Source organism: Lycorma delicatula, chromosome 1 (genome assembly GCF_047948215.1).
Source record: "Lycorma delicatula isolate Av1 chromosome 1, ASM4794821v1, whole genome shotgun sequence".
NCBI lineage: Eukaryota > Metazoa > Arthropoda > Insecta > Hemiptera > Fulgoridae > Lycorma > Lycorma delicatula.
The window spans coordinates 144,347,399-144,367,510 of record NC_134455.1 but is presented as its reverse complement, the minus strand read 5'-3'; the positions used below and the strand labels follow the sequence as shown (position 1 = coordinate 144,367,510).

Sequence of the window (20,112 nt, the reverse complement as noted above, 5' to 3'; positions counted from 1 at the left end):
TTTTCAATCATAACTGAACAGTCATTTTATCCAAAAATGATTTCAGATCTTTTCAAGTAAAACATAACAGTTACAAAAAAATATTCAAAAATTGAAATCATCACTATTTTGTAATTGAAAATGTTAATACAAGAGATTATTTATAGATGTTATTGATCAAATACGCATATTGGTAGAGATACATATGCATACAGGTTTTCATTTCAAGATCATCATTGACAACTATAAGAACTGAGAAACTTTAAATAGGAAACTTCCAACTATTTTTATGATATCCAAATTTGATATCTATCTACTTCAGCAATATTTTTTTCTTATTCTTAGTGAACAATAAGCAACCCCCTCCCTCCATAGACCAATGAGATGAAAATGATATGTATGATATGTAAATGAGGTGTAGTCTTGTACAGACTCAGGCTGAACATTCCTGAAGTGTGCGGTTAATTGAACCCCAACCACCAAAGTACACTGGTATCCACTGTAGAGTATTTATGTCCGTATAAAAGCAACTAACTTTTAGTAGGATTTGATCTTCAGAACACTTTTACTTTGAAAATTATTTGTTAAACAGGTGACGTTTGCAATGAGTTAACCACTAGACCGGGCAAAAAAAAAAATTTGCAATGTAGCTGCAAATAGATTTTTTAAAATGAACTCCTTTTTTAAGTACTTTTTGGGTAGGAATATCACTTTAAGACATATTTATATTTAGTAAATTTTTTTCTATATAACTCTTAAAATGCTACAGCTAATAATTTTTACATAACTGGCTTTAAATCCCAATGAAAATACTATTAACTACAGATTTTAAACCATATATATATATATATATATATATATAAATATATATTAAACCATATATATGGTTTAAACTGTATATATTTGCACATTATATATATATTTATTTATGTTGTATATATAATGTGCAAATGTTTAATTAATCTCTATAGAAATTTTTTTTTTTTACAAAAAATACATTTACAAAAATTGTTGATACTGATCAACAAGTTGTTATAAAGCAATGAAGGTTAAATAACAATAATCGGCTATTTTTTAACCACTGTAGGCCTTCAGTTATTAACAAAGGTTGAGTAGGTGACCACAACAAAGATGTGTTTTCATAAATGAGCCATTTAAAAAAAAAAAACAGCTATTTATTTCTATTAATAATCACCTGTACATTATTTGGTTTAGTTCTGTTGATATTCTAATTTCACTATCACAGATCTCTATAACTACCAAAACAAATAATTGCCAAAATGTTTCTAAAACTGCCAAAATAAATAACTTTACTGTATTTAAAAATAATTAGTTTTTGTTAATAAGGATTGATTTAAAAATTGATTTCCTTTAGTTTGTCAATTAACTATCCTTTAGTGTAATTTCAAAAATAATTTGGCACACAGTTTAATTAATTTTTTAAATAAATTTTACACTGAAAAACTAGATATGTATTTTCTAAGTACAAACACTAAAATTTAACAGACTGTGTGTGTGAAGAGAAATATCCAGACAGAAATGCAGACATGAACCTAACCACAAGGTTTTTATTTTTACAAATAACTGATAATCTTAGCTTAAAGGCTTTTGATTAAAAATTGATTTCATAATGATAAAATACTCACAGAAGAAATTAAACAGACATATTACCAAATTTTGAGCTGTATATAAAAAGTTGCTAGATGTTTAATGTTTCAATCGGCACAGAACCTACAGTGGTCTGAAAAAGCAAATACCATGTATACAAGCTTGTTGCTACATTATGATTACGACAGGCTACAATGATATAAATTTCCTAAACAATGGGATGATTAGTAGAAAAAAGTATCTATCGGTCAACACAAAACTCACTAGGTATAAGAGAAGGCAACTAGGTGAAATTTTCTATCTACTGTTGATGCACTATATTAAACAATCAAATACATTAGCAGTAAAATTCAATTATGTTAATTTGATGACAAATAGTATCTTGAGTTTACAGAAGATACTTTGCTGAGTGCTGGGGTCTATCAAGGATGTGTCATTAAGAAACGAAACAACTGTTATTTCAGCATGGTAGAGCACCAACATACAACAACATGGCAGTATCAGTATTTTTAAATATCATTTTCCAAATAAATGGACTGCATGTATAGCCAGCAAGATCGCTGTATTCATCACTCCTTAACCATTATCTTTGGGGATACTGAATCAAATATGTCATGTAGTTCAGTAGGAAAAATGATGGCTAGAGTTCAACAAAAAATTGAACATTCATTGCAGTAGGCTGTAATGATATTTACAGAAGAGCACAAGTTTGAATTTATACAATAGTGAGCAAACTCCTCTCAAAAACCAAAAATTTATATTTCTTGTTTCTATTTTGTTATTATACAGCATTTTCATTCTGTTTTTGTTAATAAAATAAATGTATATACAGTAATAAGCTGTCTTAAGATTTTATAATATAATAGTAGTCTTTGTTTTAATTTTTACTTTATATTCGCACTAGTCATTCTCACTTTATTTACACATAAGACAAAATTTTCATTTGATAGTGTAAGAATTTTTTCTAATCTTTTTTTAGGCGCTTGAAAAAATGTAATAATCTTTCATGATGTTATATTTTCACTATGATTTAAAGCACCCGCTAAAACAAAAATTCCTCTCCCATATCTACTAAGTAATGAATTTTATCCATTTTAACAGACTGCAGCACTTATATGGTTGGATTTAGAAAGAAATGCATGAAGGTAAGTTAGTCCTAAATTGATTTATTCTATCCAAAAATTCATTAATGAATAGAAAGTGATAAATTTTTTTACATGATAAACATTTTTAAAAGTAGCTTTAACACCACTTTAAGGGATAGGTTAAAAAAAAAATTTTCAATTGATATCTTTTACCAAATTTTTAATAAAAATAGGGTCTTAAAAACATATAGCAGATCATATCAAATGTCATTTAAAAAACTGTTTGCTGACATATTTGAAAAATGAATGAAACATCAGATGTGGATATATATTTTTAATACCCTAAAAAAATTGGTAAAGTTCCCCAATTAGAATTTCTTGTGGCTCTTACAGTTGCAAAGATGCCAACAGTGATGCCCTTGAAATGAACATCTGTATATCTAATCAGTATGTAAACATTAAAAAAGGATAACATTTTTTTAACTTTAAATTCTTAATTGGTTATCTTCGATGATTTTTAGAGAAAATTTTTCTTAAAATTATTCTTACAAAACTCATTCAATCAAAGCAATTAACATCATAGCTAATCAGCTGATTTATAGTTGTTTTGCAATGCAGTGAAACCTTGGAAAAGGTAAAATGTGGTTATTTTTTAACTAGATATGAATATAAAAAATACATGACATTTTACTTAAAATGATTTGCACAGTATCAACAAAGAATTACAAAATATAATTTTGTGATTTTTCTGCTGATTTTGTAACAATTATACGACAAATTTAAGTAGAATATCAATCTATGGAGACTATTCTCATCAGTGAACTTTAGCTGTTGGAGTTCAATTAACGTTACTGAATGACAATTCACTAGAAAAAGAAAAACTATTGCATTGTTAATGTCTAGTTTTGTGGAAGCATAATAACAAAATAAACAAAAATAATGCATAAACATAATATTTTTAAAATATTCATGCTAAGACAAAGTGTAATACCAACCTAATCTGTTTAAATCAAGTGATGAACTACGTGCATGTGTCCTGTAAGGTCTTGGTGGAGGAGGAGGTGGTGGATCCTTTTTAACAACTGATACAGAATTAGCAGGTAAACTAGCTGGACCTGAGCAACTACAAAATAGACAAATAAAGTTAAAAAAGTAATTGTTTAAAAAAGTTAAAATAAATAAAGTTAAAAATAAAAGTGATAAATAAGTTAAAGAAGTAATAGTTAAACAAGTTATAAGTTGAAATAAATAAAGTGAAATACCAGTACTTTTAGAGACGTAACATCTCACAAACATCAAAATATCAGAGAAAATCATTTTTAAATAAACTTTGGGTTATAATACAAACAAAGAAATAAATTATTATACATTAGCAAACAATGGACTTGCAAGTAAAAATAGTATACCGCCTGATTCAGGCAAGTTACCAATAACATTGAATTAAGCTGATAATTTTTTTTACATAAAAATGAATGATAATAGGAGAATAATCATATAATATTAAAAAAATCACTCCAAGTTTCATATAATAGACATTAATAGAAACTGATATCCAAGAGTTAACACAATGGCCTGGTAAGTTCAGATAAAAAACAAGTAGAAAAATACTATGATTCATAATTTAATAAAATGCTACTATTACCAAAGATTTTTACAATGGTAAGTCAATTATTATCTGAAATTCAGTTATATTTTTGTTTATGTTGGTAATACTGTCATGTTGCGTAGATGACGCATGCGTGGTTTAATTGTTGTTATGTCTGTGCAGGTTTGATGCTGCTAGGTTAGTTCCATTATCGCTGCTCTGCAGTTAACCATGGTTGCTTCGCTTTCTGTTTGCACCAAAGAAGAGCAATGTTCAGCGATATGTTTTTTGTAGTCGAAAGGTGAATTAGGGGACGAAATTCATAGAAGACTTTCGGTACAGTACAGGAACAGTGTGTTGCCGCAACAGAGTGTCTACAAATGGATTGAAAAATTAAAAAATGATCACACAAGTGTTACGCACAACAAAGGAGCCGGACAACCGTTTACCACCACAAATGAGGAAAACATAGAGCATGCACGTGACATGGTTTTCTTAGACAGACGAGTAACTATTGATGAAGTGGCACATCGTCTGCAAATTAGTCACGGTTCTGCCTACAATATCATCCACAACAGACTTTGGTTTCATAAAGTCTGTGCAAGGGTCCCAAAACAACGCACACAGTTGCATAAACAAATGCGCTTGGACATCTGCAAAAACATTTGGATCGCTATGGTAACGAACGGGACATCTTCTTAGACAGAATCATCACTGGTGACGAAACATTGATCCATCATTACGAGCCGGAGAGTAAACGGCAGAGTACGGAATGGAAACATCTAAATTCACCCTGCAAAAAAAGTTCCAAGACCCATCCATCCGCAGGAAAACTGATGCTTATGGTTTTTTGGGACTCACAAGGCCCAGTACTGGAACATTATGAGGAAAGGGGCACGACAATAAACAGTGCATGTTACAGTGAGATGCTTACTGCCAAGCTGAAGCCTGCAATTTGAAGCAAATGCCGAGGACTGCTGTCAAAAGGTGTTGTGTTATTGCACAACAATGCCCGTGTACATACTGCTGCCCACACTGCTGAAACGCTCCAGAAACTCAACTTTGAAGTAGTGGCTCATCCTCCGTATAGTCCTGATCTTGCCCCTTCTGACTACCACTTGTTTGGTCCACTCAAAGAGGTATTAAGGGGCCGTCGATTCACCTTGGACGAAACAGTGAAAGAAACGGTGCATTCCTGGCTCACAGCTCAACCGAAAACCTTTTTTATGAGGGCATCAGGAAGCTTGTGCAACGATGGACCAAGTGTGTTGAAATGCAAGGGGACTATGCTGAAAAATGATGTACATGTAAGTTTCCTATTTGTATTGCAATAAAATGTATAACTATATTGCAGATAATAATTGACTGATCCTCGTATATATATATATATATATATATATATATACAATTCTTTTTTAACATTAGCAAAGCAAAAGTCCCTACCCAAAACAATAATATAATAGTGGAATATTTTGTCAAGAACTGATAATAAAAGAAGTTACAAAAACAGAACGATAAGTCACTAACAATTTAACACAATAAAAAACCACACATGTACTAACACTTAATACGGTACGTATAATAATCAAAATAAAAATTAGCTCATCTTATAAATATCTAAGATATTAAATATAATTAAAAAGTTACTTATTAAATAAAATGTTATATTACATAATATGTTCTGAAATTGTTAGAATTTGATTTTATATTTCACCATACAAAAGATTAATAACTTCTGAGAAATATCTTTCCCACTTATGTACAGAAATGTAACTAAAAAAAAGTTAAAGAACTTGTAACTAAAAAAATTGGACTCTATTAATTGAACAAAGATATTATGATTGTGTAAAACATACAATATTCATGAAATAATAGTTATATCAGTGTAATAGTTTTGACTAATCCCTACAGAAATAAAGTTAGCATTTTATAAAAAACATATTTATGATTTAACTGAAAAGGTACAAAATTAAAATTTAATAAATGAAAACTTAGCTATATTCTTATATTAATATAAATTGCAAAAACACATCAATTTACAAGATATATATTTACTTCATATGCAAGAAAAAAATAGTTATCGCAGGGAAAAATATACTATAATTGACTCATAATAGCTTTAAAATCTGTTTCTTCAACTGATAACTCGAAATTTACAATAGATAAAGTTTAGCCATCTATGATAAGGCAACTAGTACCTTGCTGAAATAGCAGAGACCCAGCTCTACAAATAAATACCTTAAGCTGAATATGGGTTTATGGATGATGATGATGAATCATGCAGTTGGCTCTAATGACCAAATCTATAACTACAAATCTAACATCTACAGAATTAATACGTGAATTATACAGTATACAAACATCATATGTTCAAAATGCGTAACCGATAAAACAAAATGCGATAGACTTGGAAAATTTCCAGAGAACTTGCCAAACATGGCATGACCTCTATAGATAAAAAAATTTACAATATCAAAAAATGCATGTCCAGATTCAACTCAGTTAATGTATGGTGTATAAAATTTTATGTTCAAAATATATGTGAAGCAACCAATCATGCTCGCCATAAATGTGTTCTGCTATTGCAGAAGTTATTTTTCAAAATTTATTATAGTAATGTAAACATATAATACATAAATATAATGATAAGGCTACAAAAAATTATACATTTTTCTTCAAGCATAAAAGCTTACAACTCTTAACTTTTCAAAACTGATCTTTTTTATGCATCTTATGTTATAAAAAATACTTAAAAGTAAAAAATTCAGTATTGTAAAATGAACATACTGAATTAATTATGGAAATTATGCATAAAAATCATTTTTACTGTTTTAATAAGTATTTTTTTACTTTATAAAATTATTAATTTACTAAATGCTAAAGACATTTCACATGTAGTCATAATCCTATTAGGTTTTTCCAGTACAACTGTTTATAAACTTATTTTCATAACTTGTTAACTATAAAAAATTTAACGTATAAATATGAAAATTTTCTCTAAATTTTGTTTTTGTTTGAATACAATTACTTTTTTTATTACTTATTCTCTCTTTGTAAACAAATAGCTGTATGAAATAATTTTTATTTTATTAAAATAATAAGTATTAGTAAGGAATTTTTTGTTTTTGTTTTCCTTCTATCAGTACATGCATATTGTCAGCCTACAAGTGTGTTTGGCCTATTAATAGAAATTTATAGTTAATACACTTCACCTGAGGGTAATTATGTAAATTATAATAAAAAGGCATTACAACAGCCATATTTATGTTTTGGATGAAACAATTATTGAACTAAAAAAGTTGTTTCATCAATGGGCGAGTTAGGAATATTTTGATTAGCCAAATTTAAAAATAGCTGATGCCACTTCATTTCCTCCACGTCTTGCTTTTGTTTCGTCCCATATCATGCAGCAGATGTTCCTATCTGAAGAGTAATACACTGTAAAATTAAATTTCCATAATTTTCTTTTGTAAAAACTTTAGTGATTACTTAATAACAGCATACTTAGGGTCTTGTAAATTTTTGCAGCTTGTGCCTTTACTTTTCATTTCATATCAAGTTTTTCATCTGAAAAATGTAAATTGTAACTTGCCTGTGTATTAGACGAGTTCTGTTATTCCTTCATTTTAACTAAATAGGAGTCACACACATCACAAGTGTCCATAGCTGGCTGCTTAAATGACATATGAAATAATTATGAAAAATTTCCATGTAGAGCCATTTCTTACCCACATATTTTTGATTTTATTTTTAATACAAACTAGTAAATACAAAAATTATAATTTTTCTAAATTAAGATGTGAGCTTAAAAACTGTCTTTTGGTTTCTCCCCATAAATAATGACTTATGGACATTGGCATCAATTCTACATCCTGCATCACAATTTGGTTTTACCTCACCTGGAATTTTGTTGCTTGTTGTAAACCAACCTTTAACCTATTTCTGCTAACCCACCAGGTCCTTTTGTTTCTATTGAATTAATAACAACAGTATAACATGTTTTTAAACATAATTTTACAAAATCTCACTTTCTCCAAGTTGAAAACTGTACATCAGGGAATTTTTTGATTTTGTACTACCCATTGTCCTCCTTCATTCCTTGGATTTGACTTCAGTGGATGACAAAATGAATTGTCTTTTTATGCTGTGGATTTTATTGAAACACCAATATGAGACAAAAATTTCCTTTCTTTGAATATCTGAAATTTTTTTCATAGCATTTAATTTTGTTCAAAAATGGTGGTTTAATTTTTTTGCAGGAATTTGTTTTACCTTTATAACTGTTGCCAGCTAAGTGCTTACTTTTCTGTATATTGCAAACCAATTGTTCATTCCAGTTTTTTGCCTTGCTGCTAAGTGAAGTCTTGTTTATTACCTTTCTTAGAAGTTTAGGCGCCATATTCTAATTCTGAACTAACATCAGACAATGAATAAAATCCTCTTTTACATAATGTCAGGATTACTGGTTAAAAATAAATCTTCTTTAACCTTCTCTTGGCAAATTAAATCTGTACTGAGTGCATTTCAAAATGTCCAGGATCAGTGGAAAATCCTTCATTTGTAGGTTCCTTTGAATATAAAGTAGCTGGTTCTTTTGAATAATCTACTATATACAATTACCTGAGTCCAGCTGCTTTCCAACAGGTAGTCTCTACAATAAAACCAAACCTTGATAACATTGTAACCATCTGAATATACTTGTACATTTCATATGTACACCTTTTTTTAATATTCCGAACAAAAAGCCACTGAACTAAGTCTTCAAAAAGAAATTTTTATTAAAAAAATCTACATTTACAAAAATGAATTAAAAGTATAGTTCTGTACCTGAGAACCAAACTGGCCTAAGTCACTAAAATTGATTTTTCTATGTACTATAAGAGTGCTCTAGAAAATGTATTTGTGTAAACAAACACATCGACAATTTCAATTTTTAATATTATGTGTTATCACAAAAGAAAATATCAGTAAGGAGTTTTGGTTGAAAGCTCATGATATAGCTAGCTAAATTGTTGAATTACAAATGGCTCAAAAAGTGCTAAAAGTGACAACATAAAACAATAATGGAGAATTAAGCAGCAAGACTTAAAGGGTACAGGCCCAATCCATACTTTGAAGACAATGTTGATGTAAATAAAAATTGGGAGTCTCATACAGTTTTCTGACATTATGAAAATTACTAACCAGGTGTAGAAATTACTCTCCTTTAGCTGGAAGGTTTCAGGATTGGTTATTTGAATGGGTGCTGCCAACACTGAAACAAGATGGAGCTTGTCTCAGAACTTAGCCAAACATTGTTGGATTCTGCTGAAGAACAATTGGAATAAAAAGATCAACAAACAAATCAAAATAAACTTATCTAATGACATCAAACAGAATCAAAGAAATAATAAATTGAAACACTGTTATATTAGTCACACTCTAATATATAGAGTTTATGGCAAGCATTATCGGCATGTTTAATAAGGCGATTGAGAGGACAAAGTGGATGTGATGACAGAAGATAAATCTGACCATCATGTTTAAAAATTGTTTCCATTAACTAAATTGCTTTTAAAAACTGGTCTTAGGCCAATCATGATCCCAGATAGTCTTGCAGCCTTACTGTAACAAAAAACTTTTTTTAAACTATAATAATGTGTGCTGAAGACTATTCATAGATAAAAAATTTTCTAACTTACATTTTTTCAAATGTGATAATATTTGGCCTTCCATCGTCACCATAATATTTTTGGTTTAGGAAAAAACACGATTTCTTGATTGGAACTAATTTTTTTAACACCTACATACTAAATTAACTTCATAACAATTGTAAATTGTATTATAATTATAATGAAAACATCTGCTTTGTTACTGCTATGAAGAATCAAACACAAAGCTCATTAATTAAATTTAATGAAACAGTTCACTCAAAATCACTGAAACAGTGTAATGTGAACACATGTAAAGTTGTTTGAAAATAAACCATTAAAGCACTGGATAAGATTTCAGTAGCTTTTATGTTTTGGGGAAAAAATTACTGGTTTCAACACTTACAAAAATGTATCAAATCTGTGAAGAAATGATATCACTTGTAAACTTGCGTGTTTAACCATGTTGCAAATTATTATCATTATTCACCATATGTACAAACTTCTTATTCTGTTCAGAAGTAAACAAATACAAATGCATATAGTGTTGTTTTGCTAATGATATGGTCAGATGTATACAGCATCATATACACATGATGTACAAACTTTTTATTCTGTTCAGAACTAAACAAGTACATTTATTCATAGTGTTGTTTACCGCAATAAAATCAGCAGATGGTGTCAATTAAAGAATAGGTGTATCTGTTCCTGTGCAGAAGTGGATATGATGCTGTATACCACTGGAAAGAGCACAAAAATACTAAAAGGTCAACTCGCTCATTAACCCATTTTAGAAAAAATTTTTTGTTAAAAGTACAGATAATTTAAATAATTTTTCAACTGTTAGAAAATTTAGCAAATGCCCCTATCTTAAAACAATAATCTTTTTTTATAAGACCACTATACGCCAAGCCCACAAGAATTCCAATGAGGAGACAATTCAATAATTTTTGACAAAGGTAGGGTTGTTACAATCATTTTAAAGGGAATTGAAAAATAAATATTTTGGCAAAAAACTTTGAACTAAAATAATCCTAACCAAAACATAGATTATTAATCATTTTCACAACTAGTTTCAAAAAAAGTCTACTGTGTTCTCTAATTAGTGGTCTCATTCTGAAAAATGGGTCATCTTGAGGTAAGAGCATTTGCTAAATTTCATTTTCTATGTAAAGCATTTAAACAAAATGGTAACTATTTCATACATTTCTAAGAAACGTTACTGAATAAGTTGATCCGTTAAAAAAATAAAATGCATAACACAACAGTAAAGTCTTGCACAAATCCTGTGCATAGAAGTTTAGTCAGAAAAAAAACGTGTGGTTATAAACATAAGTTACACATGAAAGTAGTAATATAAGAATAATTAAAAATGTTATAGGATAGTTTCAAGTTAATAAAATGGAAAATTATAAATGAATATATATCGCTCCATAAGGGTTTAAAATGACCACATACACGCTAAATCAACAACTATTTTAATAGCACATTTACAAGCAGGATAAACACAAGTAAATAAATAAACAAACATATGCACTGCTATTATATCACATTAAATTGATGGCACATATTGAAAACAATTCTTGTTACCTGATTTTAAGTGTGTGTATTAATACAATAATTTATAGACATACAAATATTGAATCCTAAATATTTTTACACTTCTGATCAAAAAAAAAAAAATTTCATTAAGTCTGAAATAAATGGATGGTACTGGCACATATTTAAAAATAATACTGTGTACAAATCGTGCACAAACTAGAAATTGACAAAACTGATTGAATTTTACCATTTTTACCATTACTCATGCTGTATTACTATCTTAAAAATTCATTATATAATGTAGTTTGGGAGTGGGAGTCACAACTGCTGTCTCACAGTTAAATAAACTTTCACAACAGAAAATCGCCACAAATATGCAAATCTGGATTTGCCCAAACTGAAGAAGCACATTCAATAATTTGAATCCAAATTACTTGAGCTAAAATCCTTCAAATTTTAAGGAATTGTACATTAGTAATTTCATTCCCTTTTGAGTTAAACAAATTATACCTCATATGTAAAAGCTCAAGTACAGCTTATTTTAATTAAAGTAATGAAATATTATTACAAAACAAATTTTCGAACATGTATTTTAACATTTTATAACTAAGAATACTATATTAATTTAACAAAAAAACAATGTTTATAACTTTTATGTCAAAAGTTATGTTCATATGACATTAAGATATTAAAATAAAATAAAAAATTAGTATCTACAATATTTATTAAATTAATCAGCGTTGCAGAAAAAAGCAAATTTATATTTAAACCAAACACAGTAAATAATTTGAATAAATATATCTTTCTATTTCATTGAATATTCAATAAAATCTATTAAGATAGCTTTGAAAACTAATAAAATTAAGTAAAATTAACTCATAGGCAATCCTAACAAACAAAACAGTGAGATTCAAAAATAGGATTTAATACAAAATTAAAAAGCAAAACCCGAGCTAAAGGCCTTCAGCCTATTCACATAATCAACACACTTTAACTTATACTTTGTAAGCCTCATAGAATTAAAATCTTTATTTAAAATAAAATACTGATCCATTAAAAATCATACAATACATACCCTGCTGATATTTCTTCCAAGACCGGTTGAGGAGGTGGAGGAATAGCACCAGGACATGGGGCTGTAAAACATGAAATTACTACAATCAACCAAAACACACTGACTTTATTACAATAAAAATTACCTTATGTTGAAGAATATCTACCTTGTAACAACCACAAAATAACATACATAGAAAGCAATTAAAAATTATAAAGAACTTCCTTTTAAATTAAATGTTATTTAATTTAATTAAAACTGTTCTTTTAAACGCCTTTCAGAGTTTAATAGTCATAATTAATTCAAATTAGATTTTTTCAACACCTTTTCAGCAGAGCTCAGAAGCATTATTGTTAATTGTGTGTGTAAAAACACTCCTTGCACATGTAATTGATTAACATATTCCATCCAAATTGCATTTATTTTAAAATTTCTTTTTGTAAAAATGAACATATTTGTAATTTCACATAGTTCAAGTGCACTCAGGACTTCATATATAAAAACTAAAGTAAAATTTTGATATTGTAGTAAATATCTTTGTTTGTCCCATTTCTGTGAGGTGATATTCACAACGTTGATTCTAATATTTCATTTAAGACTTTTATTTTTCCCTGCATCTGTAGATAATACTATCTGGTTTGCCCATTATATTATGACTATCACTGTAGATTAATTTGTTTCCTCTTGGCTCGCTGAGATTATTGGTGTGTACACTGTTAGTATGTCATGTCATCTTGTATATTTAGTTTTTAGTTTTGAAAGTAACATTCTTACCTGATAATGTATAGTAAGAAATTCTACTGATGTAATTTTTTTTATTTTTAACTACAAATGAAATAAATAAAAGAGAATTTGAAATTACATTATTTTTATTTATGTTTATACATTTTATTAATTTGATCCTTTATATTATCTTTATATTCCTTGAAAAACACATTTTACATCAACTGGTAATTTTACATTGAGCTTGCTGTTAATACTGTGTACGTAAGAGTGGTTTTTGTTGACAGTCATAGATTAACTTAGTGTTACGTATTTTCTATAAATGCAACAAAATGTTTTGTTTCATACTCCATAAAATATTTAATTTATTAATTCTTCAAATTAATTAACATATGCACTCAAAATTCAAAACTGTACATGAATTTTAAGTGAACATTAGTGCATCCATATATAAGAAGCTTGTTTTAAAGTAGAATTATTAATTATTTTGAAATAAAAATTATGGACAATCTTTATTACTTATGCATAAAAACTACATTTATTTTTACTACTTTTCTACATAGCTGTCTTTATTTGTTTCTTCATTCTCTTTAAGAAGTTCTGCCACCAGCAACTTAAACCACACTAAAATGTCATTTTTCAATTTGTTGCCATTGTCAAACCTTCGTGATGCAAGCCTTTGTTTAAGGTGAGGAAAAAGAAAATAATTTCTGGGAGCTAAATCAGAGGTATAGCACTGACAATTGAAAATTTTCCAATTGCCTTACTGTCTGATTTCAGTTTGTTTTTTCAAAACAAACTCTTGAAATTAGCATCCCACCTTATTTGTTTTATACATTTCTTCTAAAAATTTTGAATTTTGTGTGTGTGTGTGTGTGTGTGTGTGTGTGTGTTTGTGTGTGTGTGTGTGTGTTAATTAAAATCTTTGGCACCCTAATGGCACATGATTTTCTTTAACCCAATTTTTCAATCAAAACTTTATAAATCAAAGATAACTGAACTTGAAGCCAGTTTTCTCAATTTTTTTGTAACTTTTTTATCAAATTAACTGTTATCACACACAGCCAGCCACTATATTCATCATGAATGTTCACTCTCCCTTCTCAAAATGAATGGCCACCACTGTCTTACTTTAGTGTCACTAATAATACTTCACCTGTAAACATCACAAATTTGCCTGTGAATTTCAGCTGTGGAATTGTTTTTTAGCATTAAAAATCAGATTGCTCCTCTTACCTCACACTTGGTGGGATCATGAATTGTAGCCCTCATAAACGGATGAATATAAACAACCAACAATGAAATGACTAAATTACTGTTGCCTCGAGCATGGATGATAAACAAAAATAATGGTCACAGACATTTCACACTTGACTGTAATTTTACTCACTTTCTTAAATAACATGACCCTTCAGTTGGTCACAATGTTTCAAAAATTTTTTCTGAGTTAAAAAATGTCTTAAAAGAGGAAATTCCATTTAAAAAGTTAAAATTACATTTGGGTTACAAAGAGAGAACTTAACAATATTTTTATAAAAAGGAGATTACCGTTCATTAATTTGTTAAATAAAAAATAAAAACCTAAAAAATATTCAATTTTACTGTTTTCAGTATACTGGTCGTTGTTATATAATATTATATTCTCAGCATACTGGTCATTTGACCAGTAGTGGAATGTACTGCATTAATTTATGAATTTTATTTTTCAAACTAATTAAATTAAATTTTTAGATGTGAAAAATTTATCTTCATATATTCAACATATAACTGCTGCGTACACTTAACTACATTTTAATTATTAAATAAAAAAAAGAGAAAAGAAACTATCAAAAATAAAAAATAAAGTATAATTCCAAAAGCTGCTATTCATTCCAATAGTTTTTTGTATTGGTTGTGTATTTACACATAAACTACAAGCAACAACTTGATACACCATGGTCTATAAGTATGGATGGGCAACCATCCTGTGCCATGTGTTTTATTATGAGTTCTTCAGTAAATTTAGCTGACAAAGGTTGTGTAACAAAGCTTTATATTTGCACTGTAGGGGGAGGGGGATTAAATTATGTTTTGGATAAGTGTCAGCTACAGCAGGGTTTTTCTATACATATTTTAAATATTTCTGTTATCTACCTTGGATATTGTGAGGTCAAGAAACATAAATTCATTGTTTCCACATTTTGCTGAGAAATACAAATTTGGCTGACTTGGCTGATGAATAACAGAAACAAATGATATTTTTATGCTTTCTTAGTTCAGAGCATGTTATCAACATACCAGGCCAATATAATATTTTATCACTATGTTTCTCATTATGTAATACGCATGTTTTGGAAGTATTGTCCTAGATATGGCAGAACAAATACTAGAAATGGTTGAAGCCGTAGGTTAACCTGGATGAATGTAGTACTTTTTGTCGAAAGGAAATTAATTTACTTTTGTAAAGGCTTGTGTTATAGTAATGACATCATTTATATGTTATGTTACTTTATAGTTATTCATGTAAAGTGCGTATGTTAACTCATAGTTAGAAGTATTTAGTTATATTTTGTTTCTAAAATCTTGCAGTTCAAAAAACTGTGCTCACGATGGGTTCCCAGGCTGCTTTCTGAAGAACACCAAAAAGGAGAATGACTAGTGGTTAAACATTTTTGACCCATTACAGTGAGGAAGAAAATTAACTTTTGGACCATACTTGTCACAGAGGACAAGACATCACATGAATTTCTCACATCACTCTAACATCAAAGCGACAGCCAATGGATGGCGACACACAACATCTCTAGTCAAAGTGAAAGCCAAACAGACAATGACAACACACAAGATTATGGTAACTTTGTTTTGGGATAGACATGGTGTCCTGTTAGCCAAACAGACAATGACAACACACAAGATTATGGTAACTTTGTTTTGGGATAGACATGGTGTCCTGTTAGACGATTGCATGCCAGGAACAACAATAAACTGAACTGTGTACTACAACTGAGCTAAGACCTTGATGAAGCACTAGCGTGCCATACAAAATAAGTGACATGGCCTACTGTCATTTGGAGTTTTGTTGTTACATGACAATGCACAACCTCATTCTGCTGCTCAAACTCTAGAGTTAATCAGATTTTTTGGATGGGAGCAAATGGACCACCCACCATACAGCCCGGACCTTCCACCAAAAAGTATTTATTATAAAGTCTGACCTCACTGTCTTAAGTAAATTTTCTCCAGTGAGCCAATTCTTTAGATTTGGGAAAATGAAGGAATCACTGAGAGCCAAATACAATATAAGAGGAAGTACTTCAAAGTATAGAGTTTTGCATTAACAACTAAAGATACATGTGGAGGTACATTATTGTGTTAAAAAGCACTTTCTTTTTGGCCAGATGTGGCTGTTTAGTCTGAATTGCAGCTGTCTAGTAGTGAAGCGTAATACTCCCCAGTGATCATTCTCCCTTTTTCCCAGTAGTCTATGAGTACCACACTACAAGAACCCAAAAAACCTACGTCATGACTTTCCCTTTGGGTGGAACCATTTTAGCTTTCTTTAGCACAGTTTCCCTGCTCCCACCCACTGTTTGGTCTCTGGCATATAATGGTGAATCCATGTTTCAACTACTATTATAAAATGTTGAAGAAACTTGGCGGAATTACATTTAAATAATACTAAATACCTTTGAGAAGTGTTCCGCCAAATGCAAATTTGGTCTCCTATTAACAAACACAGCACCTATCAACCAGAAAGCTATTACATATCGAAACAATGTGTAAAATGCAGTGGACATGGTCAAATGAGATATCTGTGATGTCAGCAAGATTGTGTACTTTCAATCAATAACCATTTAAAACAGCAATGTAGATATTTGAGATGATTTTGTCAGTTGTAGTGATTTTTAGGCATTTTAAGTAATCATAATTTTGAATGGATGGACTATCGCGTTTAAATTCAGCAGTCCACATCTTTAATTCTGTATGTCCACTGGGATAATTGCCCTTCATCAGTACACCTAGAGATATTTTTCTTTCTACTTTAATAACCAGTTCATCGATATAAATATAAAATAAAATCAATGACAGACTGATCTGTTAATGATCTCAGTGACTGCAACCTAGTCCGATTCTCTTGTTTGTTTTAATCAAAGTGTTACCGTCATATTAATCTTATCTCTCTATACAGAATTTTGATTACTCTTTTGACATTTCTTCTACTTATACTACTCCATAACTTAAGTTTATTAACATCGTTAAAAGATTTTTATGCATCTATAAGCTAAATGCATTTCCAAATGAAATTTCTACTTTTTCTCAAAAAAGTATTAGAAAAAATAAACATGTAAAGTGTGCAAAAAAGAATATTGGTGTTTTAAAGCTATTTAATATCTCTTAACTTTTACAGTAATGAATCACAAATAAAATGGAATAGTAACTCTTACAATTTATGCCTATAAGTGTTCAATTTGGGTACCTTTTGTCAAGCGGCACACATCCAACCAATAGGAGAAAAGTATTCTTGTATAGGGAACTCTTTTGCATTTTAAAAGTTCACAGAGATTTTTTGATACCCATATACATACATTATGTCTGCTAACTTTTACAAAAAGACGAAATGTTGACTCATCACCAAACACAATATAACCAAGTAAGTGCAATATGTACACAGTACAACTCATCATGCTGCAACATTTCAATCATGAAGTAACAGCTGCAAACAGTATGGATGCATATGTAAAACATTCCATACTCATCACTGGCATCTGTAGTTTTCAACTGCCCTGCCCTATAGATTTTTTTAGGACCACGCAGGAAACAATCACTGATATGTTCAACATTTTCTTCAGACACACTTTGCCATCTCATACTCTTCCCTTTACACAAATAACCAGTTGTTTCAAACAGATTATGTCACCAATGAATGTTATTGTCACTTGGTTAAATTTAAACTTTCTATGAAATGCATGTGGAACTGTAACTACAGATTCACATTTATCAAGGTGCAAAACATAAAAGGCTTTCTATTCAGGTGTCAAATGCTCAAGCAGAAAGGTAGAAAATCAATCTACAGTCAAGCACACAATTAAAACTGTCCTTTTAGCTTTTTAATTCTAGTCTTAAACCAACACTCTGCACCTCAACCAACAGATATTATAACAAATTAAAATTCAAATATTTTTTTAAACACCCAGCCCAGTATTATCTACATACCCTTTTTCACACAGAAAATCAGATAGTTACTCTGAGATAATGGCTTCAACAATCTTCTGAATCCTATGTAATTAAAATCTTAGTAAAAACTTTACAGGTAGAATTTAAGAAGCTAATGCTATAATATTTGCTTCAATCTGTTTATTCATTCTCTTTATTGAAGATAGGAATTTGTAAACTATCCAGCCAGCCTGAAGAAAATATTCATAATCTGAAGAAAATATTTTTTGATTCGACACTTTAATAAACAAAGTGGTTAAAAAAGCAGCTATTGTCAAAAATTCTACACAAAAACTCCATCAAATCATCAGGAGCCAGTCACTTTCTATTCTTCATATCATTTTAGAGTGTATTGGAGTTCCTACATCAGAATTCTCTAAGGCTCTATAATTAGTAGCAGAAGCTCTTTACTTTATCCTCAGTACTTTAACCTCATTATACAAACAATTCTTAAAATATCATTCCAATACAGACCTTTCACAAAGTTGTTAGTATAATAATATTAAAATACAATAATTTAAAAGTTGTTACTATTTTAAAATCTTAACTCACTGAATACTTTATATATATATTCACTATTCTGAGATGATTAACATAAGAATTCAAAGAATTCATTTCTGTACACACTGAGAAGTTTCTGCTGCTTATTTTCTTCAATTTCTTTAATTTATCTGTAAATACAATTAAGTTTTATTCGTTTTCTTTACAGCTCTTGTGACATAACATTCAATCCTCAATAACTTCCTCGTATCATTCGTACAAATTTAATTATTTTCTGTTGTCACTTCCTAATGGTTTTTTACTCTACCTTCACATAATCTCCATTGTTTTTTTACAAATATATATATATATATATATATATATACACATATATTCCTCCATATTATTAAATATAACACTATAACCTTTTAATGCTTTCTTGTTTTAAAATTTATTTTATTGTTTAGTCAAAAAGTTTCTTTTCAATTTTTTCATCATCAAGATCATTGAATTGTCTAAATAATTATCACTCCTTTGATGACTCGTGCCCTTTGATGACATGAGTATCTTAAATAATAACCTTCTCATTCACAACATGGTCTGTTAATGATTATACATTTCTACCGTCCCAAGAACACTTGTTAATTAATTTTTCAATGAAAAAGGTGTTTTCCATTTGAGTTTATTAAATGCACATAAGTTAATTTGTTCCTTAAGCATTCAATATAATAAGTGAATGCTTTATATTATAATAGCAACCGCTTTAAGCAGCTCAATATAATAATAAAAAATTAGAATCAACAAGGAGCTACTTTCTAATCCTGAGATAAAACCTATATGTGATAAGCTGATAAAAGGCACTTAAGTATTGAAAAAATCCATTTTATTTTTCATGTAACCAATTTCATCATAAATAATAAAACTACCATTTTTCAGTTGAGACCAAAGGGGTAGGATTTTTATTTTTTCATAATATATAAAAACTTTAATAAAAACTTATATATTATTAACAGCAACATAAATAATACTCCAACCAATTTAAATATTTCTTATATGTCATATATTAGATACAATAGTAATTAGATACTAGATTGCAATAAATCAACTACTAGATTAGGTACAATAAATAAAATCAACACTAAATTTTTAAATGTGCTATGTTACCACAAAATTTGTGAATAATTGCAGAATTAAATCTACTAACAGTATTTCTTCAAGACCCCATCAAAGAAG

General features: G+C 29.3%; 1 protein-coding gene across 1 annotated transcript in view; it reads right to left on the bottom strand.

The window, feature by feature from the left end:
• The window catches only part of Reps (RALBP1 associated Eps domain containing), a 114,266-nt gene that overhangs the window by 37,046 nt on the left and 57,108 nt on the right, over nucleotides 1-20,112 (bottom strand). The window contains exons 9-10 of the mRNA XM_075363266.1: nucleotides 12,505-12,565; nucleotides 3,668-3,795 (exon numbers count right to left, since the gene is read on the bottom strand). Of these exons, the coding sequence (XP_075219381.1) occupies nucleotides 3,668-3,795; nucleotides 12,505-12,565 (189 nt within the window). The remainder of the gene's footprint in view (nucleotides 1-3,667; nucleotides 3,796-12,504; nucleotides 12,566-20,112) is intronic.